At 37.4% G+C, this 23,505-nt stretch overlaps 1 protein-coding gene across 1 annotated transcript in view; it reads right to left on the bottom strand.

The window, feature by feature from the left end:
• Positions 1 to 3,286: 3,286 nt before the first annotated feature.
• The window catches only part of MSR1 (macrophage scavenger receptor 1), a 66,304-nt gene continuing 46,085 nt past the window's right edge, over positions 3,287 to 23,505 (bottom strand). The window contains exons 9-10 of the mRNA XM_024562724.3: positions 15,159 to 15,347; positions 3,287 to 5,972 (exon numbers count right to left, since the gene is read on the bottom strand). Coding sequence (XP_024418492.2) covers positions 5,839 to 5,972; positions 15,159 to 15,347 — 323 coding nt within the window. The 3' untranslated portion in view covers positions 3,287 to 5,838. The remainder of the gene's footprint in view (positions 5,973 to 15,158; positions 15,348 to 23,505) is intronic.

Raw genomic sequence — 23,505 nt, 5'->3', positions numbered from 1 at the left:
AACACAAGTATGAACTCTAAAAGTAACTAAGAAGAAGGAGGAAAGCAAATCTCAGGTTAGACCATCAGTTCTCATTGTTCACTCCAGTAAAGTTCCTGGAGAGCCAGGAAGGGACCTAGACCTCCCTTTGCTATTGAGGAGACAGAAATCAATCCATTAATATAAATGTAAAGGATTTAGTCACTTTATAAGACTTCCCTGTTCAGGCTACAAGGGCAAAAAAAACACAAATCTACATAACTTCTTCTACTTTGTAATTCAGGGTGGATCTGGAGTGAAACATATGTATATACAAAGATATCCGGATCTGAAAAAACTTCTGATTACTACAAAAACATACTTATAATCCTTCAAAATTATGAACTCTTTAAATCAGCATTCTACTGAGGACTTTCATGTTATAAAAGTATATTTTTAAGACTCTAGGGGTGGGGAGCAAGAATTTCATCCCCCAAGAGTTAAAGAGAACATACAGAACTCTGCCCATTGTCCTCATCACTAAAGCTGATAATGAAGATCCCCTCAGTATTGTCTTTCAATGTTGACAGAACCTCCTTTCTAAATGACTTCTTATACAACACCAACATACCTTCTGTTGCTCTCACGTTATTTCATTAATTTTACCAACAGACCTGTAAGTGCTTTCATTATTCCCATAGTCACAGATGGGAAAATTGATGCTGATCAGTTGACATTTATGGAATTTAAAGTCATTTGTGGTGGATCCAGCACCAACCACAAGACCTGAGAACAGGAGTTCCTGGTAAGTGAGGGAGGAGTCAGCCATGAGGTTCTGTGCCCCCCAAATTCCTCCCCTAAAAGTTTCCACATAACACTGTGCCTCTTATATATGCCTACCAATGTGCACCTTGCTTCAGCCTTTAAAGAAAATCAAAGCAGAGTCTCTAGTAACTGTGCTGGCACCTGGCAATGTTGTAACATGAACTACACAATAAAGCAAGGTAGTTATGCCAAAATGACTAATCAGCACTACTAAGAAACTTATAATATTATCATATATTAAGAATTCATCCTACACATATGCATAATTCCATACCCAAAATTATACTGTCAGACTCATTCCTTGAGTATAAAATAGAAGCATTTCTTCTGCATCTCTCACCTTTTCTCCCTAGGTAGCAATAACAACAAGAGGGCTAATGGAGACATTATTAGGCTACGCATCTTACACAGACTCTCGTATCAGAATCTAACTCACTGCAATGGTGACATCGTGAAGTAGAGAGTCGAGGCACAAATATCTTATTTTAAAGATGAAAAATGTTAAGCATAGAAAGTGTCCCTGACTTGCTTAATTTCATTAGTGGCATTGGGACACTTCAATCTAGATTTTGTGACCTGCTCAAAATTGCTGTGAAGGAAGAGGGGAGTCTGCTTCAGCTAAAGCAGACCCCTTATCCTGCTAAACGGATGCCTGGTTGCGCATCACTAGTCCATCAAGCCTGCAGATAAGCAGCTTTTCTCCCAGCCCCGGTCCTCATTAGATATTCCTTCCCTTTCCGTGGCTGCACAGCAGCTCCCAGGTGTCTCCTACATCCAATTAAGAACTCCTAAATTGCAGGTTTTGATCTTCCAGCAAATTGTTGGTTTGTTTTCAACTTAGTGTTCTACTCAGGTGGTTAGTTAAAGTTTTATCTTTTTGTGGCACTGCTTATACAACTCTCCTCTGTGCCAAACCACATTCTTCTCCTTTGGGTCATAACCACTTCCCAAGAAGGGCCCAAGTGTGTTCTGTCTGTCTCGTTTCCTGCTTCTCCACAACTCTCCCCAGCCCGACTGGGATGTACTCTCTCAGGTGCTGGCTGACAGTGTAACTAGCAAGTGGTTTGGATTAAGGCCTTGGCCCGAAGTCTCTCGGACCAGCCAGTTTTACCCAACAGCTTTTAAATTAAACCCCAGACCTTTTTTGGAAGTGAGAGTAGAAAATGACAAACAAACAAACAGAGTGGAGATAGAGAAAATTGATGTAAAGAGAGAAAATTATTCAGTAAAGGGAAGGGAGCTTTGGAAGGCTAGGGGAAGTAGATTCTTCGGGGCCCATTTTTGCCAAAGCTTCTTGACCTGAGATTTCTGCTGTGGTGCCTTGTAGCATCAGCCTGTGAAGGCTCCTCACTCTCTCCTTTTTCCTTTCTTTCTCTGAACGTCTATGGAGGCCTAGAGCTGGCTGTCTACACTGGACAAGCCAAGTACCCCCGCGGCCTTGGAAATGTTCCCCTCATTGTTTTTTATGCATTTTCGTTTACAAGATAATTTCTTCACTGAATTAGACTAAGCTGATCACACAGCATTTCTCCCTGCCTAAAGAGCCGAGTAAATTAAAAGTTCTAGAAACACAATTAACTTTCTATTTTAGTTTACAGAGCACTATCCCATTTTGAACCCTAATAAAGCTGTAATGGGTGGGGATCTCCAAGTCACATCAAAATAAAAACAGTACAGCCTAGAAAGCAAAAGTAAGTTCAACAGAATTCAATGTCTTTACTTATATTAACACCAACTGTGGAGGGAGCTAGTAAATATTACGGGTACTGGAAAATGGATGACTTCGGTTTGTACTTCATGTTTACCCCTGGTTCTTACAATCACACTTGAGTTAGGTAAGCTGCATATAATGATTCCTATTTTGTTTGCTGGGATTTGAGGATTAGAGGTAAAATGACTTCTCTAAAGAATATGCAGTAAGCCCAAGGCACAGCTGGGACAGAAACATGGGTCTTTCCCCTGCCTGCCCGCTACACCGACCACATCCTATGGCTAGTAAATATTAGCCTTTTTGTGAAATGACGCTGCTCTCCAATTCATGGAGAAGACACATAAAATAATAATAAATTAAGTGTTTTATCTCTATAAGAAAAGCATAATCTACAGAGAATATTATGTATTTGTGCTTTATCTTACTAAGCTATAAACTTTCTCAGTGTTAATGATTAAAAGATAATATTGTAATTCTCTTTTACAATAAATGAAATTTATTGAAATGAAAAACAGAACAAATGGTGTTCTAGCATAGGAAATGTTTGGTCTGTTGTCTCTACATAAACATAGTCAAGTTTATAGGTGGGAATCTCCTCCTACTTGTAATTTGAGTACACAGCCACTGGTAGGAAGTATTTGTACAATAAATTTCTTTTCTTAAATTTCTTGACTCTCTTACTACCTGTACTACAAAATAAAAATCTGTTTTTAAGTAGGAAGTCAACTTTAGGATTTGAATTACTAAGATAGAAATATCTGTCTTATCTACTACAGTCCCAAGAGCCATCTCTTCCCAATTAATTTATAACCTCATTTCTTTCACATAAGATGTTTATAAATATCACAAACTGACCTGCCTTTTAATTCAAGACTTTCGATGTATGATGAAGTAATGATGAGCAAATTTGGTATTCCTTGAATCTCTTTTCTTCTGTCTTTCCTTCTTTCTTTCTCTCCTCCCTCCTTCCTAATGTCTCTGCTTCCTTCCTCCTTCCCTCTCTCCTTTATTTTTTTCTCCTGAACTCTCCCAGGTTATTCCTCTAACCTCTCTAATCACTCTGGCAGCTGACTTGGATGTATGACAAGTTGGTTCTCTGAAAGTAAGCAGGCCTTGACTTCCCTAATAAGCCCTTGTCCATAATAGTGGCTGTGTTTTCACATTATTCAACATTGAACCTTTTAGAAGAGAATTATTTTATGTACTTAATGAAAGAAAGTAAAAGAATAATTTATATCATTAATATTACCAGTCTTTTTAGGCAAATCTTGTAAACATGAAGCATCAAAGACTCTTTTTGAAAATAATTGAAATGTTCTTCAGGTTTTATTGAACGCACCGGTACTTGGCCCTGGGGAAACTCTTAGTGGATGATTAACAAATTATTTCAGTCTTTTTCCCCCCCACTCTGTAACCTAAAATTACTCTAGCTAGGAGTACAATTCTGAAGTTTTTCATTCAGGGAACCCCAAATAATTTTAAGGGTCAGATTCATTTCTAGAGTTATGAACAATAATATAGTAATTTCCTTTTTAAAAAAATCACTTGTGTACTTGATGTTTTTGTAGAGAAACCTACAGCATAAGAGCCTGATACTTAATGTAATGCCCTCGAGCCCTGGCTCCGCGTGTTTCAAACCCAGCATAGTTGCCTCCAGATAGCGCGGTTCAACGGCCAATATAATTAAAAATGATTTCATTTCTTTGTAAACTGGAAGATTCTAAATATCAAGCTCACCGCAATTCTTCAATGCCCTATATTCTCTTGTCCTGCCTAAGCCCACTGTCTCCAAGTCCAGAACTACTGTCCCTCTGTTCCTTTCAATACAGTTGACCTTGTGCAGCTGTGAGTTTTAGTTGCTGATTAAGCAGTCTAAGAAAAGTTGGTTGTTTTTGTGCCTGGTGCCGGGTTGTCTGAAATCCGCAGGGTAACACGCTAGAAGGGAAGATGGACGTGACCTGGGAGAGAGCAAGGACAGAATGGAACCCACGAGGATTAGCGCTGGAACCCGCACTAATTTCTCACCGCTTCCAGCTTTGACAGTTCAGGTGGCCTCACGAGAAGGTGGTGAATTCATCATGGAGCTACATAGGCACCCAGCCGAGGAGTGTGAGAAGCTGACAGGGCTTCCAGAGGGAACACAGGGAGGTGTAGGCACTGCCTTCTGCAGACCAGGGGCAGCCTGTGTGGGCTGCACCGGTGCCCTGTTGCCCCCGCAGCGACTTCCTGAGCACAAAGGGAGAGATGGCGGCTGCTAAACACTCGGTGGCCCAACCCCGTGCAAAATGTCTTTTGTGGTCCGTGATAAGCCAGAACAACGTAGGAAAGAGAATTTGGAAAATCTAGCTGTAGCATAGCTACACTGATGCCATATAAATACAGCACAGTAATGGGAGGCAGGGAGGACTTCATGAAAGACTCCAGAAGACAGTTGACACTTCCTTCTGCATTCAAGACATTTGTATGCTGTTAGTTTAAATGCAGTAAGTTAAGTAGATGTATTTGCATTTTAAACAGCCTGCTAGAATTGTAACAATGTAATTATTCAACTTAAATTAAATGCATAACAATCTAAACTCCAGGTTGGAAATGACTTTTTTGATCCACCAATTATTCAGACACATAGAGCAATGGTGGGCCTGTGCTTTTTCTCATAAGTGCTGCCTCAGCTAACTTTGTGATTCAGTAAAAACAAACAAACAAAAAACCTGTCAATACATGAGCATGTAAAATAAATATGTTATTAACTGTGCTATTACAGACCATGTTAATACGTGAGCATGTAAAACCTTCTGATAAAAATCTTACATGGCTAAAACTTATCATTTAAATTGTTATGTAATAGTCAAGTTATTGCTCATCAGAGATCTTGATAGCTGGATAAGATTCTTTTTCTAAAAATATGTACAGATTGAAGATTTCGCAAACGAGAAATTTTCTCAACCTCATTATGCAGAAAGCAATTAAATTAAAATCAACTAAATAGATTACAAAGAAGACAAAAATTACAATCTTATGGTGAAGATATAAACTGGAACCATTGACTGAAATCTGTGTCCATTATTACTCACATTTGTAATCTAGAAGCCTTGAACTTCAGTATATTCAATTCAATATATGTCATTATAATATCCCATTTGCCAAAGTAGATGTTACAATGGTTCAAAAACAGACACGTAGTACGTATGAAGGTCTTCAATATGTTTATCCAGTGATTTTTAAATATTCCTTGTCCTTTGACAATATTCTTAACCTCTTAAATATTAATTAAACTGATTTTAGTGGAGCAAAGTAATAAAAATCATATTGCAATGATTTCATAAATATGAATGAAATATGATACGTTATAAAGTGCAAGTGACTCCAGCATCTTCCTTATGGGTACAGGATCTCACACCCCACTGTCGGATTTTACACTCCTCAATAGATGATTCTCTCCCAAAACAGTATACTTCGTTCAGCCATATTGGACCCGTGCCTGCAAAAATCAGATACATTTGCATTAGTAAGTACAGTTGAGTGTTTATGTTTGAGTGAAACAAAGCCACATATTTACTCACTCATTTAACAAAATGTGTCCATCATTATCTATATACAAGTACTGTGCTCTCAATTAGGATTCAAAAATTAATCTCCTGCCCAAGAAAACTTTATAGTTTGTCAATGTGTAAAAATACTAAAATCCAAAAGGTAAGAGCTATTATAAAGGTACACAGTTCCACAAAATTATAGATTAAAAATGATTGGTTTTCTCCAAGGATTTAACAAATTATTTTCATTTTTAAAAACAAGGAAAGAAATAAGCTTTGATGTAACGGACATACGCAATGCCCTGGTGACCCAAGTGCATGGGTCTAAGGGGTATCTGGAATGCTGGCATCCTGGAGTCCTTTCTTAGCTTCCAGTGGGTTTCAGTTGACATGTGCCTGCTTTACCAAATACGTTATCTATTTTTAATTAAGCTAAGACTACCACAACGAGCAAAGGGCTTAGGAAGTCTCCTGGAGGAAGACTGTGGACTATGAATTGCAAGCACACGCAAACAAGAAAATGGCAGAGCTCACACGCTTTTCTGAACTCTCCCTCAGGTGCATCAGAAGCAAAAACAATGGTGTCAGCAGCAGGCTGCCTCGCAGATATTCTTCTAAATAAACATAACTGCCACTTTTAAGTTAAGGGCTTTATTTTATCAATGAATAAGAAAACAACTGCTATTTTAAAAACAGGAATTCATAGCAAGAAATTTAAAAAGTGAATGTTTGGAAATGTTTTCTGATATACCCTAAAATATTCTAAGTGTTTCATATATTAAAGTGCTTCTTTCTTTTAGGCTTGAGACATTTAGAAACAGAACCTTTGAAAACTTCTAAATGAAGGATTTCATTGGGTTTTGCTAAACATACAATATTGCAAACTCCTAATGAATTTTCAGAAACATTTCATGCCATCAAGAAACTGATGATTTAGCAGCTCAATTTCAACAAACACCTCCACAAAACTGAGGGAGGGTAAATAAATATGTTAATACTGTAGGCATAATCAACAAATCATTTTTTAATTTGGATCAGTAGGTTTAAAGGTTTTCGTTCAGTCACAAGAGCGATATAAAACATATTTAGAAATACTAAATTCAACTTAGAAACAGATCTTCGTGTAGCTATAAAACAGTGTTAAATAAAAGCCTTGTTTTCCAAAGAGGCAAATGTAAGATCACCTATAAGGACACTGCTCTTACTGACTGTTCAAATATTCTGCGAGTTCAATATATAAGTTAACAATAGGTATATGATTAATAATGTATACAGTGCATAGTAGTATGTGCATATAATATAATAACTCAGCAGATATTGAGAATTTTATAATCACGATGTCGATAAAATTGGACCCAACCTTAAAAAATGGATACAGGTGTCCATGTACAAAAAAGAAATCATTCCACATAGTGAGAGCAGCATGGAAATGCTTGAGATACTAGGTATTAGAATAGTTAATAGTCTCCCAGCAACGAAACACAAGGTATATTTATTAATGAGGGAGAAAGAAGGCTGGAGAGAAAGCTGGGGCCATGCTATAAAGTTTTTTGAATTGTATATTGTGAGTCACAAAAAGAAATGATATCATCAGAACTACAATTTTAGAACTATGTGTCTGGCAGAAATGTGGACATTAAATTGAAGAGGAATCTGTAAGGTAATAGGATGTCAATATAGACATTTTCTGTGATGACTTACGTGTTTATTACTTTTCAGATTAGGAAATTTTGATTTCCACATATAAAAAGATGGGTAAATCACTTCATTTTTGAATAATGTGTGCCTTCACTAGAAAGATCCAAGTAGAAGACAAAATTATATTTTGGTTTACATTATCAAGGTAACTAGGAATGTTGTGTTCTTCTTTTAATACAATACTAATTAAATCATTAGGATTCAAACAATATTTCTATTAGAAAAGCAAAGGTTTTCCTGGATTGATCAATTGTAAGAGTATGAGGTCTCTCCAGAAAAAGCCCAGCCATTGTTAATATAACAAGTATGGTTTCCACGACATTAATGTAACCTGGCAGCCAAGGAGAGTGGACTGGAATGCACATGTGTGAACAATGAAAACTTCTCTCTACTATTCAGTGGGGGCGGTAGACGCTGTTGAGTGAGCATGTGTACTGTGTGGCCATCACATTCAAAATGCCTGAGCAAGTAGAGCAACAAATCTGCATCAAATTTTGTGTTAAGCTTAAACATTCCTCCAGGGAATATATTCAGATGATTCAGAAGGCCACACCTCTGGGCACCTGGTGATTGGCAGCTTCATCATGACAATGTGCCTGCTCATGCATCACGTCTCATGCACAGTTTTTTGGTGAAACACGAAATCACCCAGGTGACTCAGCACCCCCTACAGCCCAGATTTGGCACCCTGAGACATTTGGCTTTTCCCTAAACTAAAATCACCTTTGAAATGGAAGAGATTTCAGAGCATCGATGAGATTAAGGAAAATATGATGGGGAGTTGATAGCTATTGGGAGAACTGTGTGAGGTCCCAAGGTGCCTAATTTGAAGGGGACTGAGGCATTTTATGTACATTGTTCTATGTGCAATGTTTCTTATATCTTGTATCTTCTTCAGTGAATGTCTCTATTTTGCATATTACATGAATGGATACTTTCTGGACAGACCTTCATATGTGTTTGAAATGTTCATACCAGTATTGAGCTTTTTCAACTTGAAATTTTAAGGCAGATAATGGCTTTCATTTTATAGTCAAATTACATACATAGCTTTTTCTCTCTGGGATAAATGTTATTTAAAATGTTATTTAATAATTTTTATTCATTTTAATTGTGAATTTTACATCTATGCCATTAAACATCCACATTTTAAAAACAGATTAATGATGTATGATATCAAAATCAGAAATCTTTCCAGGAATACTTTTTGGTTCCCAAATTCTTCTTACAGGTCCCTTTCATGTTTGTGAATGCTTGTATGTGTGAATATGTTTATGCATGTTTTTAAAAACAATACTATGTATAAAATCTATACCAACTTTCTGGAAGTTCCCAAGGGCTACTCAAAAATATAGCCAAATAATAACAATTGCACAAACAGTCAAACTACTCTTATGTTAACATGGAAGGGAGTCAAAATAATGGAACATGTATACATCACATTCACTACATCTATGGACATTTATAAATTGTGTAAACAAGCAGGAGCACATGTTTTCTAAAGCTGTGGCCCCGTCATGTCTGGGAACGCAGGAATGGTGCAGATCCATGGCTTCTAGACCCAGGTACCGGGGATTTGCCCTCACTCTACACTTTGTAGATCTAGTCATTGGATTTGGATCTCAGCAGTGCAGAATTCTTACAATTCAGGAAAAGAGAATTACAAGTGAGACCTCCCAATGGCAGTCACACCAGCAGGACCACTGCCACGGGGTCAGCACAAGACAGAATATTTTCTCAATTAATGTGCCGACACGCGGGCACAAGTGTTTAGAAACCACAGTAGAGGAAGTCGTGAATGTTAGAATTCCATTCTGCCGAACTAAGAATGAATATTTAAACCCACTCTTTGAAGAATTCACAACGTGGCCTGCAACATTCAAAGTACTTCTGATCTGTTATCTCACTGAATCCCCAAATAACCTTAAAAAGTTAAGTGCTTTTCTAGTGTCGCTTTACTGTGGAGGAAAGTGAAAATCAGAGACAGTAAGTAATTTGCTCAAGGTCACATAGCTAATGCATGTGAAGCATTTCCCCCGAGGCTGCCTAGAGCCAGGGCCTATAATCAATGATTTACTGCAATGCTTTGCATTATTAGATTCGGTCCTTCAACAGATGTTCCGAGTACCTACACAAGTGAGCAAAATCAAAGTCCATTTTCTCTCGGACTGACCTCCTGAGGAGGACTTCTGTTCTAGGCAGATGGAGCAGCTGAGGTCACAGGTGTTTAGTGGCAGAGCTGACACAGCATGTAGGACTCCTAGCTCTTATTCCACAGCTCTGAAAAATAGAGTGACTCTGGGCTCTCGTACGAGGAAAAGACTCAAATGCAGTGAACATGCTTCAGATACAGTGCACATACTGTATCTGTTTTCACATATGATTTTTAAAATTTACTCTTCTAATAGCCTTGTAAAATCATGGTAATTGTCTCCATTTCATGGGTAAATAAACTGAGACACAGGAAGGATGAATGGTTTTCTCAGAACAGGGCCAAGTGACAGAACATAATAACCTTTAAAATGTGGTGGTATTTAGTGACTACACAGAGAAGCCCAAATGGAGTTTTAAAAATAATTTTCAGATATGTCATTTTATTTTTATATTGATATATTCAGGACCACTGAGCCTAAGGGGGAAATTTATTTAATACGCATTTCCCATAGCCTTCTAAATTATTTTCTGCATTAAAATGAATGCTAAGGTAGTATAAAATTAATAAAATTTTATCTTCATGCAAACCTCAAAGATAAATAAAACAAATTTGTTTTTGTTTCTTTAGATAATAATTGTTACTCAAGGATTTTGTTGTCGTTGCTATCATTGTTATTTTTTGCCTCCAAAATATCCTTTCTACTTAGTGGAAACCTATGCAAAATTGATGGGTATATTTTAGATGTTTATATTCTCTGATCCTATCTACCTATCTATCTGCTCAGTTATACACCTTCAATCCCCTTTAATGTTTTAGGGCCTTGGGGATTCAAACTGGCTGACTTGGTGCTTCCAAAAGCAGACAATGATAAATGTATTGTCCATGTCCTCTGGGGGTTTATGAGCTTGGCTTGTGTTGCTTGAGATTATGCTTGACAGATAATATCATTTTCCCTTAATCTCTTTTTTTAAAAAAAATAAATGCAGATACTGTTGTTCTTTGAGGGATTTGAGTTCATTTAATCTCATCTTCAGTAACCCACCATTTTATGAAAAAAAAGGGAACCAGATTTTATGCATTAGCTAGATATACATCGAAGCAATGAGGTCTGTGATTAGCTGCTGAGTAGATATGTGGGGAAGTAAAAATCACAAATGGTTAAAAATCTCTGCGCAAATTTGCATTAAATCCAGTTATGACCGCGTGACGTGAATTTGTATCATTTTTAAGACTTCTAATAAAGAAGTACTTTGTCAACAGCTCAAGAAAAACATTCTTTTTTGTATATTTGTTTTGTTTTGTTTTGTTTTGTTTTGCGGGGGTGGGGGATCAAAGCTGAAAACAGAATGGGGATCCGAGTAGAGAATGGTTAAACAGACCAGAGCTCTGCATTCTAGTCCTGTGGTTCTAAAGAAGCTATGTATTTCCCCTATTTTATTACAAATGCAAAATAAAGGGGTATGGCCAAAGTACCTCTAACATTTAATTTACCTTCAAAATTCTATGATTTGAAGATTTTGAAGAAGCATGTCCTCCAGACATGAAGTTCTTAAGGATAAAGAACATTCTGTCTCTTTTTTTAAAAAATTTATTGTTATTCTATTACAGTTGTCTGCATTTTCTCCCCATCCCTCCACCCCACCCCAGCCAATCCCACCTCCCTCCCCCCACCTCTACCCTCCCCCTTGATTTTGTCCCTGTGTCCTTTATAGTAGCTCCTGTAAACCCCTCTCCCCACTATCCCCTCCCCACTCCCCTCTGGCTATTGTTACGTTGTTCTTAATTTCAATGTCTCTGGTTCTATTTTGTTTGCTTTTTTCTTTTGTTGATTATGTTCCAGTTAAAGGTGAGATCATATGGTATTTGTCCCTCACCGCCTGGCTTATTTCACTTAGCATAATGCTCTCCAGTTCCATCCATGCTGTGGCAAAGGATATAAGCTCCTTCTTTCTCTCTGCTGCGTGAGTGGATCAAAATGCCTATGGTACATTTACACAATGGAATTCTACTCAGAACATTCTGTCTCTTAAAGACGCAGGTTAAGACAATGAATCTAGACGCTCCCAACCACCATAATACCATAATAGCTGTGTAAACATCTGCTTCTCACAGGTGCTGCCGGCGCTAAATGAGACCATACAATAAGCACTTGCTATACAATGCTATTCCTACTTCATACTGTCTTTGTTACCATAAGAGCTCTGTAGGCTCTATATCAGGTTCCATAGCATTCAACATGTAAACATCTTTTAAAACGTTCATTGTGCATGGTGCACTATGTAAGAATTTGAGTTCTGACCCATTGAGATATTTTATTTATCTTTGAGATTATTTTTACTCCCATTTACTAAAGCACAGTTCAGAGGTATAGTTATATTTTTGATCTCTTTCAATTTATTTTCGTATTTATTTTAAATTCCACTTAGAAAATCGGTTATGGAATGAGAAAGAGGTAATGAATAAAAGATGACATTTGTGATTAGAATCTTCCTTTGTTTCTGCTCTCAAGTTTGGTGCTTCAGCACAAACTGGTGTAAAGTGAGAAGAGGAGCTATCTGCTCCAGGCCCCGCTCACACCTCCTGCATTTGCATATGGGCTCTGACTTGCCTGGAACAAATTCCCAGACTATCACTGTTGTCTGATAAAGCTCATCCAAGTTTGCTGCAAGGAGACCACTGGGAGGACAGACTGGAGGGTGGAGAGAGAGGGAAGTGACTCACCCCCTCTTCCCTTCCCCATGCAATGATGAGCAAAATGCCTCTCAGTGCTTCCTTATTTTAACCTTTATGTCTACTCAGGAAAAAAGAAAAAAAAAAAAAAAGAACATTCCACTTTAGCAAAAGGTGCACCCAAAGGAAGAAACCTATTTAAAGGAGCATGCTGTAAGCTTCATTTCTATAAATCATTTTTCTTGCAGCTGCAAAACTAATTCTTCTTAACGCTAACAAGGATTATCTCTGGTTAGCCAGATTTGCTATTTTAAACTGACAGAGAGAAAGAGAGAGAAGGGGGGGGGGGAGATGGAGGAATAACTGCATCCAGAAAATTATATTCTTTCTTTAATGGGGGAGTTATACAAAGTATATTCAATTTTTTTAACTTCTTGTTTCAATTTTGGTAATAATAGAGTATTAATGTGATTCTTCTTACTTTCCTAGGATATGACAAATAATTAAAATCCTAATGCATCTTTTCTCTCCCCAACCTTCCAACTCATATTTCTCTTTCCTGTCTCTATGCTGCATTCAAAATTGCTTTTTCTTTTCCCCCAGAGTGACACTGTAAATTTAAGGTGGAGGAGTGGAAAAATGAGGAGTTTATGCGGCTTTACATAAAAAGGTTGTTTGCTCTGTCTAATCCAAAATCAGCTTACAATGGAAGCCTGTTTCTTAAAATAAAACATATAATGAAGCAGATCACCAAATTTATTTCTCAGATTTTTCAGAACAAATAACCTCAGTTTTATTCATTCTCCTGGCTCCTCTTGCTTTATTATTTTGAAATTCTCACACTCATTCTTCACTTGCTTGGTACTGAACTCCACACAGTGGGCAGAGACAAGGGCTGGGTCTCCTCGGGCCGACTGGGGAGATGATCTGAGCTTCTCGCAGTGCCCTTCGGCCACACCTCTCTCCGTACAGGAGGAAATCACATTCAACTGGCCCTTGGAACGGCACTGCCATCTCTGTACAATATAACACAGACCTGGCTCTTCCGCCTTTCAGATGGGAAGGAAAATAACCCTAAAATTATACCATCGGTTCTGGTGAGCACTGCTACGAAGCAGGCTTTGTACTGGGCACTTTTTAGTATGCCAGCTCTTTTAAGATCCCACATAAATCTGGCTTGCTATTATTATTATTCTCATTTTATTGAAAAAAGAAATTGAAACTCTGAGACATGGGTATCAGCGCTAAAGTTTCAACTTTTATCGCCTTCGTTACCAAATTCACTTCAGCAGGCCCTTGAAAATGTGAAAGGAAAAACAAAATTCTGACATGCCTTGTTGTTTTATTATAGTAAAACTCTAGTGTCATTTATAGAATCACCAACTATCATAAATATACACTCTCAATAAAAATGGACACTCATCTTAGAGAAGCAGTCACTTATCTGAATAAAACTTTAGAGAATTGCCTCCAGAAAGCCAAAAAAAAAAATTTACACGAGACTAAACTCTATTGTTTTGTTACTTATTTAAAGAGAAAACGTTTCCCTGCCAGTATTCTACAACACGTATTTTCTTCCTTCGTACCATTGCTCTAGACAGGAAATCACTATAGATGTAAGCAGGGATGGATAAAAGCTGTGGGGCCGAAGAACATGTTACTTGTGAGACCAGGCCTTAAAGTCAATGCAATCTTAAAACAGTGATGTCCAGCTGCGCCTTTACCACCTCTGTTTGGAACTTGGATGGAAAAGCTGCTTTGAAGTCTATGACAAGGCTTGGAATTCAGAGAGGAAATAAAGCTGGGTTACAACATATTGGCTTTCCTACAACAGATTGTATTTTGCCAAACTTTATTAATAGTTTCCCCTGAATTAACACACATATGTGACTGCTCTCACTCTAAATTTGGTTTCTGCTTTGTCACAGATTAAAGGTTCCCTTTGAGATAGGAGAAATTAATAAACTGAACTACCCGGTTTGTTCCTTAAAGATACAAAGCTAAATGCAGAGTTGTCAATTCTCTGGATAATATAAGGTATAAGTAGTGTTCTTGATGAAAGCGATTTTAGTGTTATTAGTCTCTTCGTACTGAACTATTCAGCTAGTCCACACTGATTAAATTATATGTAGACAATTGAGAAACTAGTTTTCATTTTGTCAGCAAAGGCACATCCCAAGAATTCGGATCATCACATGCTGTTATTTCTAAAACTGAAGAACTGTTAGCCGTCATGTCCTCGCGGACTGAGTCCACAGGGAGACCAACTGTCATCTGCTGTTTGAACTGCAGCTGTCTGCTTCATAGATTCCAGCAGTCAAGTAGTTAAGTCCCCTGTCCAGCTTTGCCTATCTCTCTATTTTCCTCTGTGTTTGTACCCTCCAACTAACCAATTGAATCTAAATAAAAGCGAAATGTTAAAAGTTGTCTGAGAGCATATGGCCTTTGATTTTAATATCCTTTTCTTTTCATTTCTACTTTTTAGGAAAGGCCATTTTAAAACATCCTACATAGATTTCTTCTACCTATCCCATAAGTTTCTGTCTCCGCTTGCTTCTGCATATAAAAGAATGCCCATGCTTCGTTTAAAAAGAAAGCTGGAGAAAATTACCTTGTCCAAAACGGGCTCCCTTATGCACAGTTAGAACACCGCGGTATCCCAAACTCCTGCAGACGACCTGTCCCCCACGTAACTCCCAGTGGTCATCACAGACAGTACCCCACTGGCCATCGTGGAAAAGCTCCACTCGGCCTTCATGAGGGCCGCTACCATCAACCAGGCGGGCTGTCCTAGATGGAGCTGCAACAGAAGCAAGCAGAGGTTAATTCCATATGATATAGTGCTTGTTAAATGCTTGTTAAAAAATCATTTTAGCACTTTTTTTTCAGTGAGGGCCATTATTGAAATAAATTTTCAATGTTCTAGCATCACATGATGGTAAAGAGTTTAATTGGACGTGTGGCATCAAAGCTGAAGAGTAGAATCTCTTCCCTCCTTTTGATCATTTATGTAGGTTATGTAAATGAGAACTCTTCAAAGATGATGCTCCCATGACTGGACAATTCAACAGCTATGATTTTCTAAATGTTATATACATTTTTCTTACCATTTATGAAGTTTTATAACAAAGTAAGCCATTATTTTTCTGACACACTAACACACAAACAAAAATACAATCCAGGGACTTTCAATGCCATAGGAGGTGGAGGAGAAGATATTTTGTAATATCACTAACACACACAAAAAAGATGACCAAACATCCTACCTTCTAGCAAGAGAAACAAGATGACTCTGGGGATATTTACTTAGAAATATCAAGGATATTTCTTACGATGAGGCCCCTGGAGTTCGTCCCAAAATATTTTTCTTTTCTTTTTTCTTGAATGAGACACAAAGTAGACAATTGTTGAAAGAAGAGAGAGAATAAGCACCCCGATCTCTTAAGGGTACTGGTTCTATCATGAGGACCTCATCCTCATGACCCATCAAAACCTGATTACCTCCTGAAGACTCCACCTCCAAATATCATCACATTGGTGTTTATGGCTTCAACATACAAATCTGATGGGGGAAGGGGCATGAATGAACACCGTTCAATCCACAGCATATGCCTTAGAATCACAGATGGCTGCCCCACACCCAGAGTTTCTGACTCAGTAATCTTGAGTGGGACTCAAGACTTTGTACCTTTGACAAGTTCCCAGGTGATGCCGATGCTGTTGGTCCTGGGACCAAGCTTTGAGATCTAACCTTGATCTAACCTTCACTTGATCATATATAATAGGTTATATATAATATGATCTAACCTTGAAGATCATATTATATATATATAATATGATCTAACCTTGAAGATCATATTATATATTTAAAAGAGGAGGCATGTTTATCAGACAAACCTGCTGATACTTTGATACAATCCTTTAGTCTCATTTATTCCAAAGAGAATAGGTGCTGATTACTTCCAAACCTCCTATGCTTATGCAATTTTGAAGGGGAATAGGTTCCTCCATTGAATTTTTTAGGACTTAATCTACCTGGGCATGCTTATGCCTATCTGTCATCTAAATATTTTTTAATTACGAATCCGTTATAGAAGTGTGACCACACTTTGCTGATCCTTGCCCATCTCTGAACTGATACAGAGATGTGGCAGGCCAAGAGACTTTTTCAACCACTCTGTTTTGGTGATAGAGAAAAGTCCATTTTGTCATTTTGAACAGCCTCGATCAGCATTTGGTCTGTAAGACTGCTGGTCAGAATTGTCTCTGAATTTAGCCAGCTCATTATATGAATGTAAATAATGGTACAGTTTCTTTGGTATCAAGCTAACCCATTCAGTCCAATTTTTTTCCATTGGGGAATATTTGGTTTGAATCTAAAGATTTCAGAAAAGAGTAATTTGTATGTTGTTGTGGTTTTTTTTTTCTGGGTAGCTGTCTTAATTCTCCTCTTAACTTTATCAACATAGACTTTCTCCATATCCAAGTCAGATAAACACAGATAAACACTGACCACATGCCCACTTAATGGCTCTCTGTATTAGGCATTACTTTGTAAAACTGGCTAAAAACAGAAACAAACCAAAATGGAAATGATCAGGTATGTTAGGGACCATAGGATTCCCTGTGCAACCCAGGGATAAGATTATTTTTAGGCACCTAGAACAGCTTAACCAACTTGAATCTGCTCAGTACTCTCTCCCCGAGTTTTGTTCAAAGCCTCTCTGTAAATTGCTTCATTCTTTTCTTTTGTTGCAAACTAGATATCTCTGTTCCCCAATCCATATGATAAAACGTATGTTAATAACTTCTAAGTTTCTATTTTACAGTCTTTTTCTCAGTTCTAAATGCTCAGGCTTAGTTTGAGCTAGATTGCCCATTCCATGGCCTAAATGGGTTGGGCCAAAGACGTTTTCACTTGCGTTTGCATGGTATTTCCAGAGTGAGGGTGAGATGCATTTCCTTTTTGAAGGGGAGTTTTGAGTAAACAAAGACAATACGTTCATTCCATAAAAGACATTTTACTAATCTTTGTATGTTCATGCAACATTAATTATGCTATATGTTTAGCCCTGTGATCGTTTTCACATATGTGATTGTTGAGTATAAATGAAATTAAAAATCCAGGACTCAGATAATCTGGATTTTAGTTCTGCCTTGATATTGTTTATGTGACCTTATTAAAACATTTAACCTGAGACCAAACTTTTAAACTGTTTAATAGAAAAAATGATATTTGCTCTCTGTAAAATGTATCTTAACACAACTTCTTCTGTACCAGGTATTTTCCTGGGTTCCTGGAATAATTTGAATAAAATATATATCCTGTCTTCAAGCTTCATGTATATTAAGGTTATTAGGAAAGTTAGCAGAAATAATGCATTCTTTAAAATAGTATACAAATGCTTTATACAAATATAAAGGATTTATTTCTACAAGTTTTAAAAATTTTGAGGTTTTCATTTTCTGATGAAAGCATTGGGATGAATATATTATCTGTGTTATTAATCACCTTATTCATTAATTTTTTTTACTGATTCCCTGTTTAATGCTTATTCTTCTGAAAGAAGAGTTCTAAGTGAACCAGGATAAAAGCTCCTGCAAATAGACAAAAACCTACCCTGTGGTTTCAGATGTGAGTTTATTTGACCTCTGTTATTTCCAAACATGATTATCTGCTATTCTGCAGAAACTCTTCTGTAATAGTGATGAGTCAATTATGGGCCATGGGCCAATACCAGTCTGCTGGTGGTTATATAAATAAAGCTTTACTGGAATGCAGCCACATCCATTTGTTTGAATATTGTCTAGGACTCTTTTCATGTGAAAGCAGCAGAGTTGAATAGCTGTGACAGAGACCTTCCAGCATATTTGCTATCTGACCCTTGATAGAAAAAGCTTGCCAACCCCTGTCACAGTTTAAGACACAATAGTCTAGGATTTCAGTAGGGATTCTCCTGCCAAGTGACCCCTGGAATAAATAAAGTCCTGATCCATCACTGCTTTCTTCTCCTGTCCAACCCTCTGAGAACCTCTCAGCCCCTACACTCCTGCTCTTTTTTATTTTATAATTATTCACATTGCCCAGATAAGCCTTGCTCTCTTTAATTTCTGGGGCTGTGGTCCCTTGCCGGAATGCTCCGTTAATCCCGACTCCCAACCTCCCCTGCACCTTCCCCTCCCACACTCACATCTCCCATTTCTCTAACCGCAGCCCTGCTCCCCAGGGTTTAGATGGGTTTCTCACTTCCAACTTCCACAGCACTGCTGGCTTACCAAAGCACCAGTTTATGCAAACTGGTTTCTTTCCTCTAGACTGAGATTTTTACAGTTCTCTTCTTAGCACCTGACAAAAATGTAGATTTTCATTAGTAGTCACTTGGTAAAAAGCTATAATATGAATGAATGAATGAATGAATGGTGAGCTCTTCTTGATATACAACCTACTGAATGAATTAAATTGGTAAATGCTTAAAATACCAAACAATAGAACTAATAAAATTGAGTGTTTTACAAGTCTCTAGAGGGAATATCGTTTCTATATGTAGAAGCAATAAGAGAAGCCGTGAAGGAAAAGATTGATTTTACGGAATTAAACATGAATTTTATTATGGGAAAAAATGACATAGCTGTCTACTGGAAGCACCCTGCCCCCCTCAAGGCAGGAAGGGCCTGGTGGGGAAGTGTGATCAAATGCCTAACATATTCCAAAACCTGATTTTTAGGTTTAGAGGATTTATCTCTTAGTGGCAGACTAATGCTAAACAGAATCTTGGGACTAAATGTCAATTCAATTTGCAAGGAGAAATGTAATTGCCTCAAAAAGGGGAATATTTGTATCTGCTTGACAAGGCCATTTTCTCCCTGTGGGCAATCTTTATAGGAAGTCAAATCACAATAAGTGAATTATTCGTTTAATTAATTTATTAATTTACAATGAGACATAACAGTGAGATTTTGCCTCTGGGACTGGACAGCAAGCTCTTCGGTTCACACATTTTTCTTTATATATGTTCACACATTCCATCAGGTTGGGTGACTTGACATTATCTCTGCTTGATTCACTGTCATTTCACTTTTTAAAGGCAATCTTACTATTCTTACTTCCTAGTTCCGGAGGGAAGAATGTAATATGATAATTTCTATATATTTTTAGAAGTCCATATATAAGTATTTATCATACTAATAGTAAGTTCATATTTCTCTGACCTTAAGATACCAAATAAAAATATGTAGTAGGGCAGATATTTTGCAAAAGATTTTGCAATTTAATCTGAGGAAATAACACCAAATAGAATAAAAATTAACAAGTTCAGAGGTTATTTTTATTTCATTTATTACAGTCTTATTTAAAGAAGGTTACAAAACAAAAATATATTAAATATCTCAGAATAGAGGGACGGTTATACATTAGATGGATAGTGTTAGAGGCATTAAACATAACTGTCAAAAGGATCATGTAGGAATTTGGGAAAAGATGATAATATAATATTAAATGACTACCCCAATATTAACTATGCAAAAAAACTGATATATATAAAAAGACTGGAAGGAAGTATCTAAGCACATTGACAATAATTCTGTATATGGAATAGAAATTGAATATATATTTTTTAATTTTATATAATTATAATTTCTTAAAACTAACATTAACTTAATAAAACAAGTAGTGGCTGGATATTCACTAATATCCTTACTGTTGTAACATGTCTGAGACTCCAAACTGAAATTCATAAAATTGAGGAGAAAGAACAAGGTCAAAATGAGAGTTTTATTTTTGTAATAAAACATACAATACAATACCATCCATTGTTTATGCATACGTGCATTTGTAGTAAATGTATAAAAAACTGAACGGAAAGAAACACATAAACTCCAAGATCATGTTTTATCTTGTAAAAGCAGGGGAGGCAGACTAAATAGAGTTTCAACTGTATTGGTTAAAATTATATATCTTTAAAAACAAACACATGCAGTTTGTATGGTAAAATCTCAGCATTTAAAACATCCAGGTGGTTTGTACATAACTACGTATTAGCTATTTGTTATAAATGGTCTTCCTTCTTTCCTATACATGTGAAATATATTTTATTTAAAGAAGACAACAGATTCACAGAGATGTTGATGGAGCCACGCAGAAGCCCTAAATAAATTATAAAAGTGCTTCATATAGGTCTTTCCTTACAAGTTAGAAACAGATACTGTGAATCTGCAAACCTGCAGCAGACACACAGCATTGTAATTTGGAAAGAGAAGTTGGGAAGCATGTGAACTCTGCGGCTTATTTGCATGTGTCTTATCACTGCTGCTTGGGTGAAGAACTGAGGTTAAAAAAGATTTGAGGAGTGTAATTCACTTTCAGTTATGATATTCTTAACCTCATGGTCAGTTTTTATACCATTTATTTAAATTTGGATTTAAATATATTACAATGGTAATTATTATATTTGAGTTCCAAATGTAACTAACAAACTTTTTAAAAATGGTTTTAGGCTGACCTGGAAGTCCTTGCAATATGACAAAATTCCTCTAGGAAGGGGACTGTTTTTTTTATTTAAGATAATTATCTTAATGAGGTATTTAGCTATGAGAGCTAAAACCCAGATATCAGATGTTTGGGGAAACAAATTACATTTGTCTGAAAAAAAAAGTGTAACCAATTTTGAATCTGTTATCTGGATGTCAAGAGAGACACATATTCCGGAAATCCAAAGACAGAATAAAAAGGAGAAACTAGGACTATAGTAACAAATGCTCACAATTGTGTGCCTTCGAATGGAAAAAGTCCAGCCATTTTTAACATAACAAGAATGGTTCACACGACATTGATGTAACCTGGCAGCCAAGGACAGTGAACTGGAACACATGTGTGTGAACAATGACGACTTCACTGTACAGTCAGTGGGGGCGGCAGACACTGTAGAGTGAGTGTAGTACGTGGCCGTGGTCCCATTCAAAATGACTGAGCGCGTAGACCAAAAACTCCGTATCGAATTTTGCGTTAGGCTTGAACATTCCTCCAGTGAAACTATTCAAGTGATTCAGAAGGCCACAGCTCTGGGCAACTGGTGATTGGCAGCTTCATCACAACAATGCTCCTGCTCATGCATCACGTCTCATGTGGAGTTTTTTGGCGAAACATCAAATCACTCAGGTGACTCAGTACCACTACAGCCCAGATTTGGTGCCCTGTGACCTCCGGCTTTTCCCAAAACTAAAATCATCTTTGAAAGGGAAGAGATTTCAGGCTGATAGTGAGATTCAGGAAAATACAACAGGGCAACTCATGGTGACTGGGAGAACTGTGTGAGGTCCCAAGGTGCCTACTTTGAAGGGGACTGAGACATCATTGTCCTATGAACAATGTTTCTTGTATCTTCTTCAGTAGATCACTTTACTTTTCCTATTGCATGGCTGGATACCTCCTGGACAGACCTCACATGTTCTCTCAAACACTAGAGGTCAGAAGGCTGAAGTCAAGCTGTCAGCAGAGTGACAGTCCTTTTGAAGGCTCCGGTGAAATCCTTCCTTGCCTGTTCCTGGCTTGTAGTGGCTTCTTGGCTTGTAATTGCCTCACTCCGATCTCTGTCTCTGTCTTCACATGACCTTCACTGTCTCCATATGCGCTCTTCTTGTAACAGTGTCAGTCATTAGATTTAGGGCCCAGCTGAACCCAATATGAGTTCGTCTTAGTTTAATTGCACCTGCAAAGGCCCTACTTCCAAATAAGGTCACATCCTGAGGTTTTAGGTGGACACAAATTTTTTAAATTATTTTTTATTGTTATTTGTCTATTACAGTTGTCCCAGTTTTCCCCCCTTGCCCTCCTCCACCCATTCCACCCTCACTCCCACAGTCAATTTCTACACTGTTGTTCATGTCCACGGGTCATTCATACATGTTCTTTGACTAGACCCTTCCCCTTCTTTCCATCATTATTCCCTTCCCCCCTCTCCTCTGGTCACAGTCAGTCTGTTCCATGTTTCCACACCTGTGGTTCTATTTTGTTAGTTACTTTATTTTGTTTGTCAGAGCCCTCTTATAGGTGAGATTATATAGTATTTGTCTTTCACCAACTGGCTTATTTTACTCAGCATAATCTCTAGTCCCATCCATGCCGTTGCAAAAAGTAGGATCTCCTTTCTTTCTGCTGCATAGTATTCCATTGGGTAAATGTACAAGAGTTTTTGGATTCACTCATTTACTGATGGGCACTTAGGCTGTTTCCAGCACTTGGCCATTGTATATAGTCCTGCTATGAAAATGGGATTTCCTCAAAAAACTAAAAATGGAACTGCCTTTTGAACCAGCAATTCCACAAATGGGAATATACCCTAAGAATCCCAAATCACCAATTCAAAAGAACTTATGGACATGAATTTTTAAAAACACTATTAAACCCTGTATCACAAAAGTAGCAGGGATTTGAATGAGGAGACATGGAGGAATATAATTTTTCTATACTTTCATCAGACTGTTTTAGACAGGAATCCCTGGAATTGGCTTAGAGCATGAGGTTGGTACTCAAACAATTTTATTTCACTATTAAAGAACAAAGTGACCCTCACGATGTGAGAACTGCAGACTAGCTGGAGAGTAGATATTTTGGCAACACTGGGAATTTTAGTTAGAAAAGTCAACCATGATTATACTGAACACCCACAGTCCAGCTGCTGAATAATTAAAATAAAGATTGAGAATTTGTTGCTTCAAATTAAACTGTTCCAAATTCAGATGACACAGAGTAAATGTAACTTAATCATGAGTAAGAGTACATTACTTCACTGTATGAAAGTTTAAAAATAGCAGAGGGCTATTATGTTCAATATTCATTGGTCAGATTTTGAATTGGATCATCAGATAGGACTTTAAAATTGCTAAAAAGTGGTAAATATTTAAGACGAAAGAAGAACTTGGTGTTTAAGGAGACTACCCCTCTAGTTGTGTAGGCCCTCACA

This window comes from Desmodus rotundus, chromosome 13 (genome assembly GCF_022682495.2).
Source record: "Desmodus rotundus isolate HL8 chromosome 13, HLdesRot8A.1, whole genome shotgun sequence".
NCBI classification, from domain to species: domain Eukaryota; kingdom Metazoa; phylum Chordata; class Mammalia; order Chiroptera; family Phyllostomidae; genus Desmodus; species Desmodus rotundus.
This window is presented reverse-complemented; position numbering and strand designations above follow the sequence as displayed.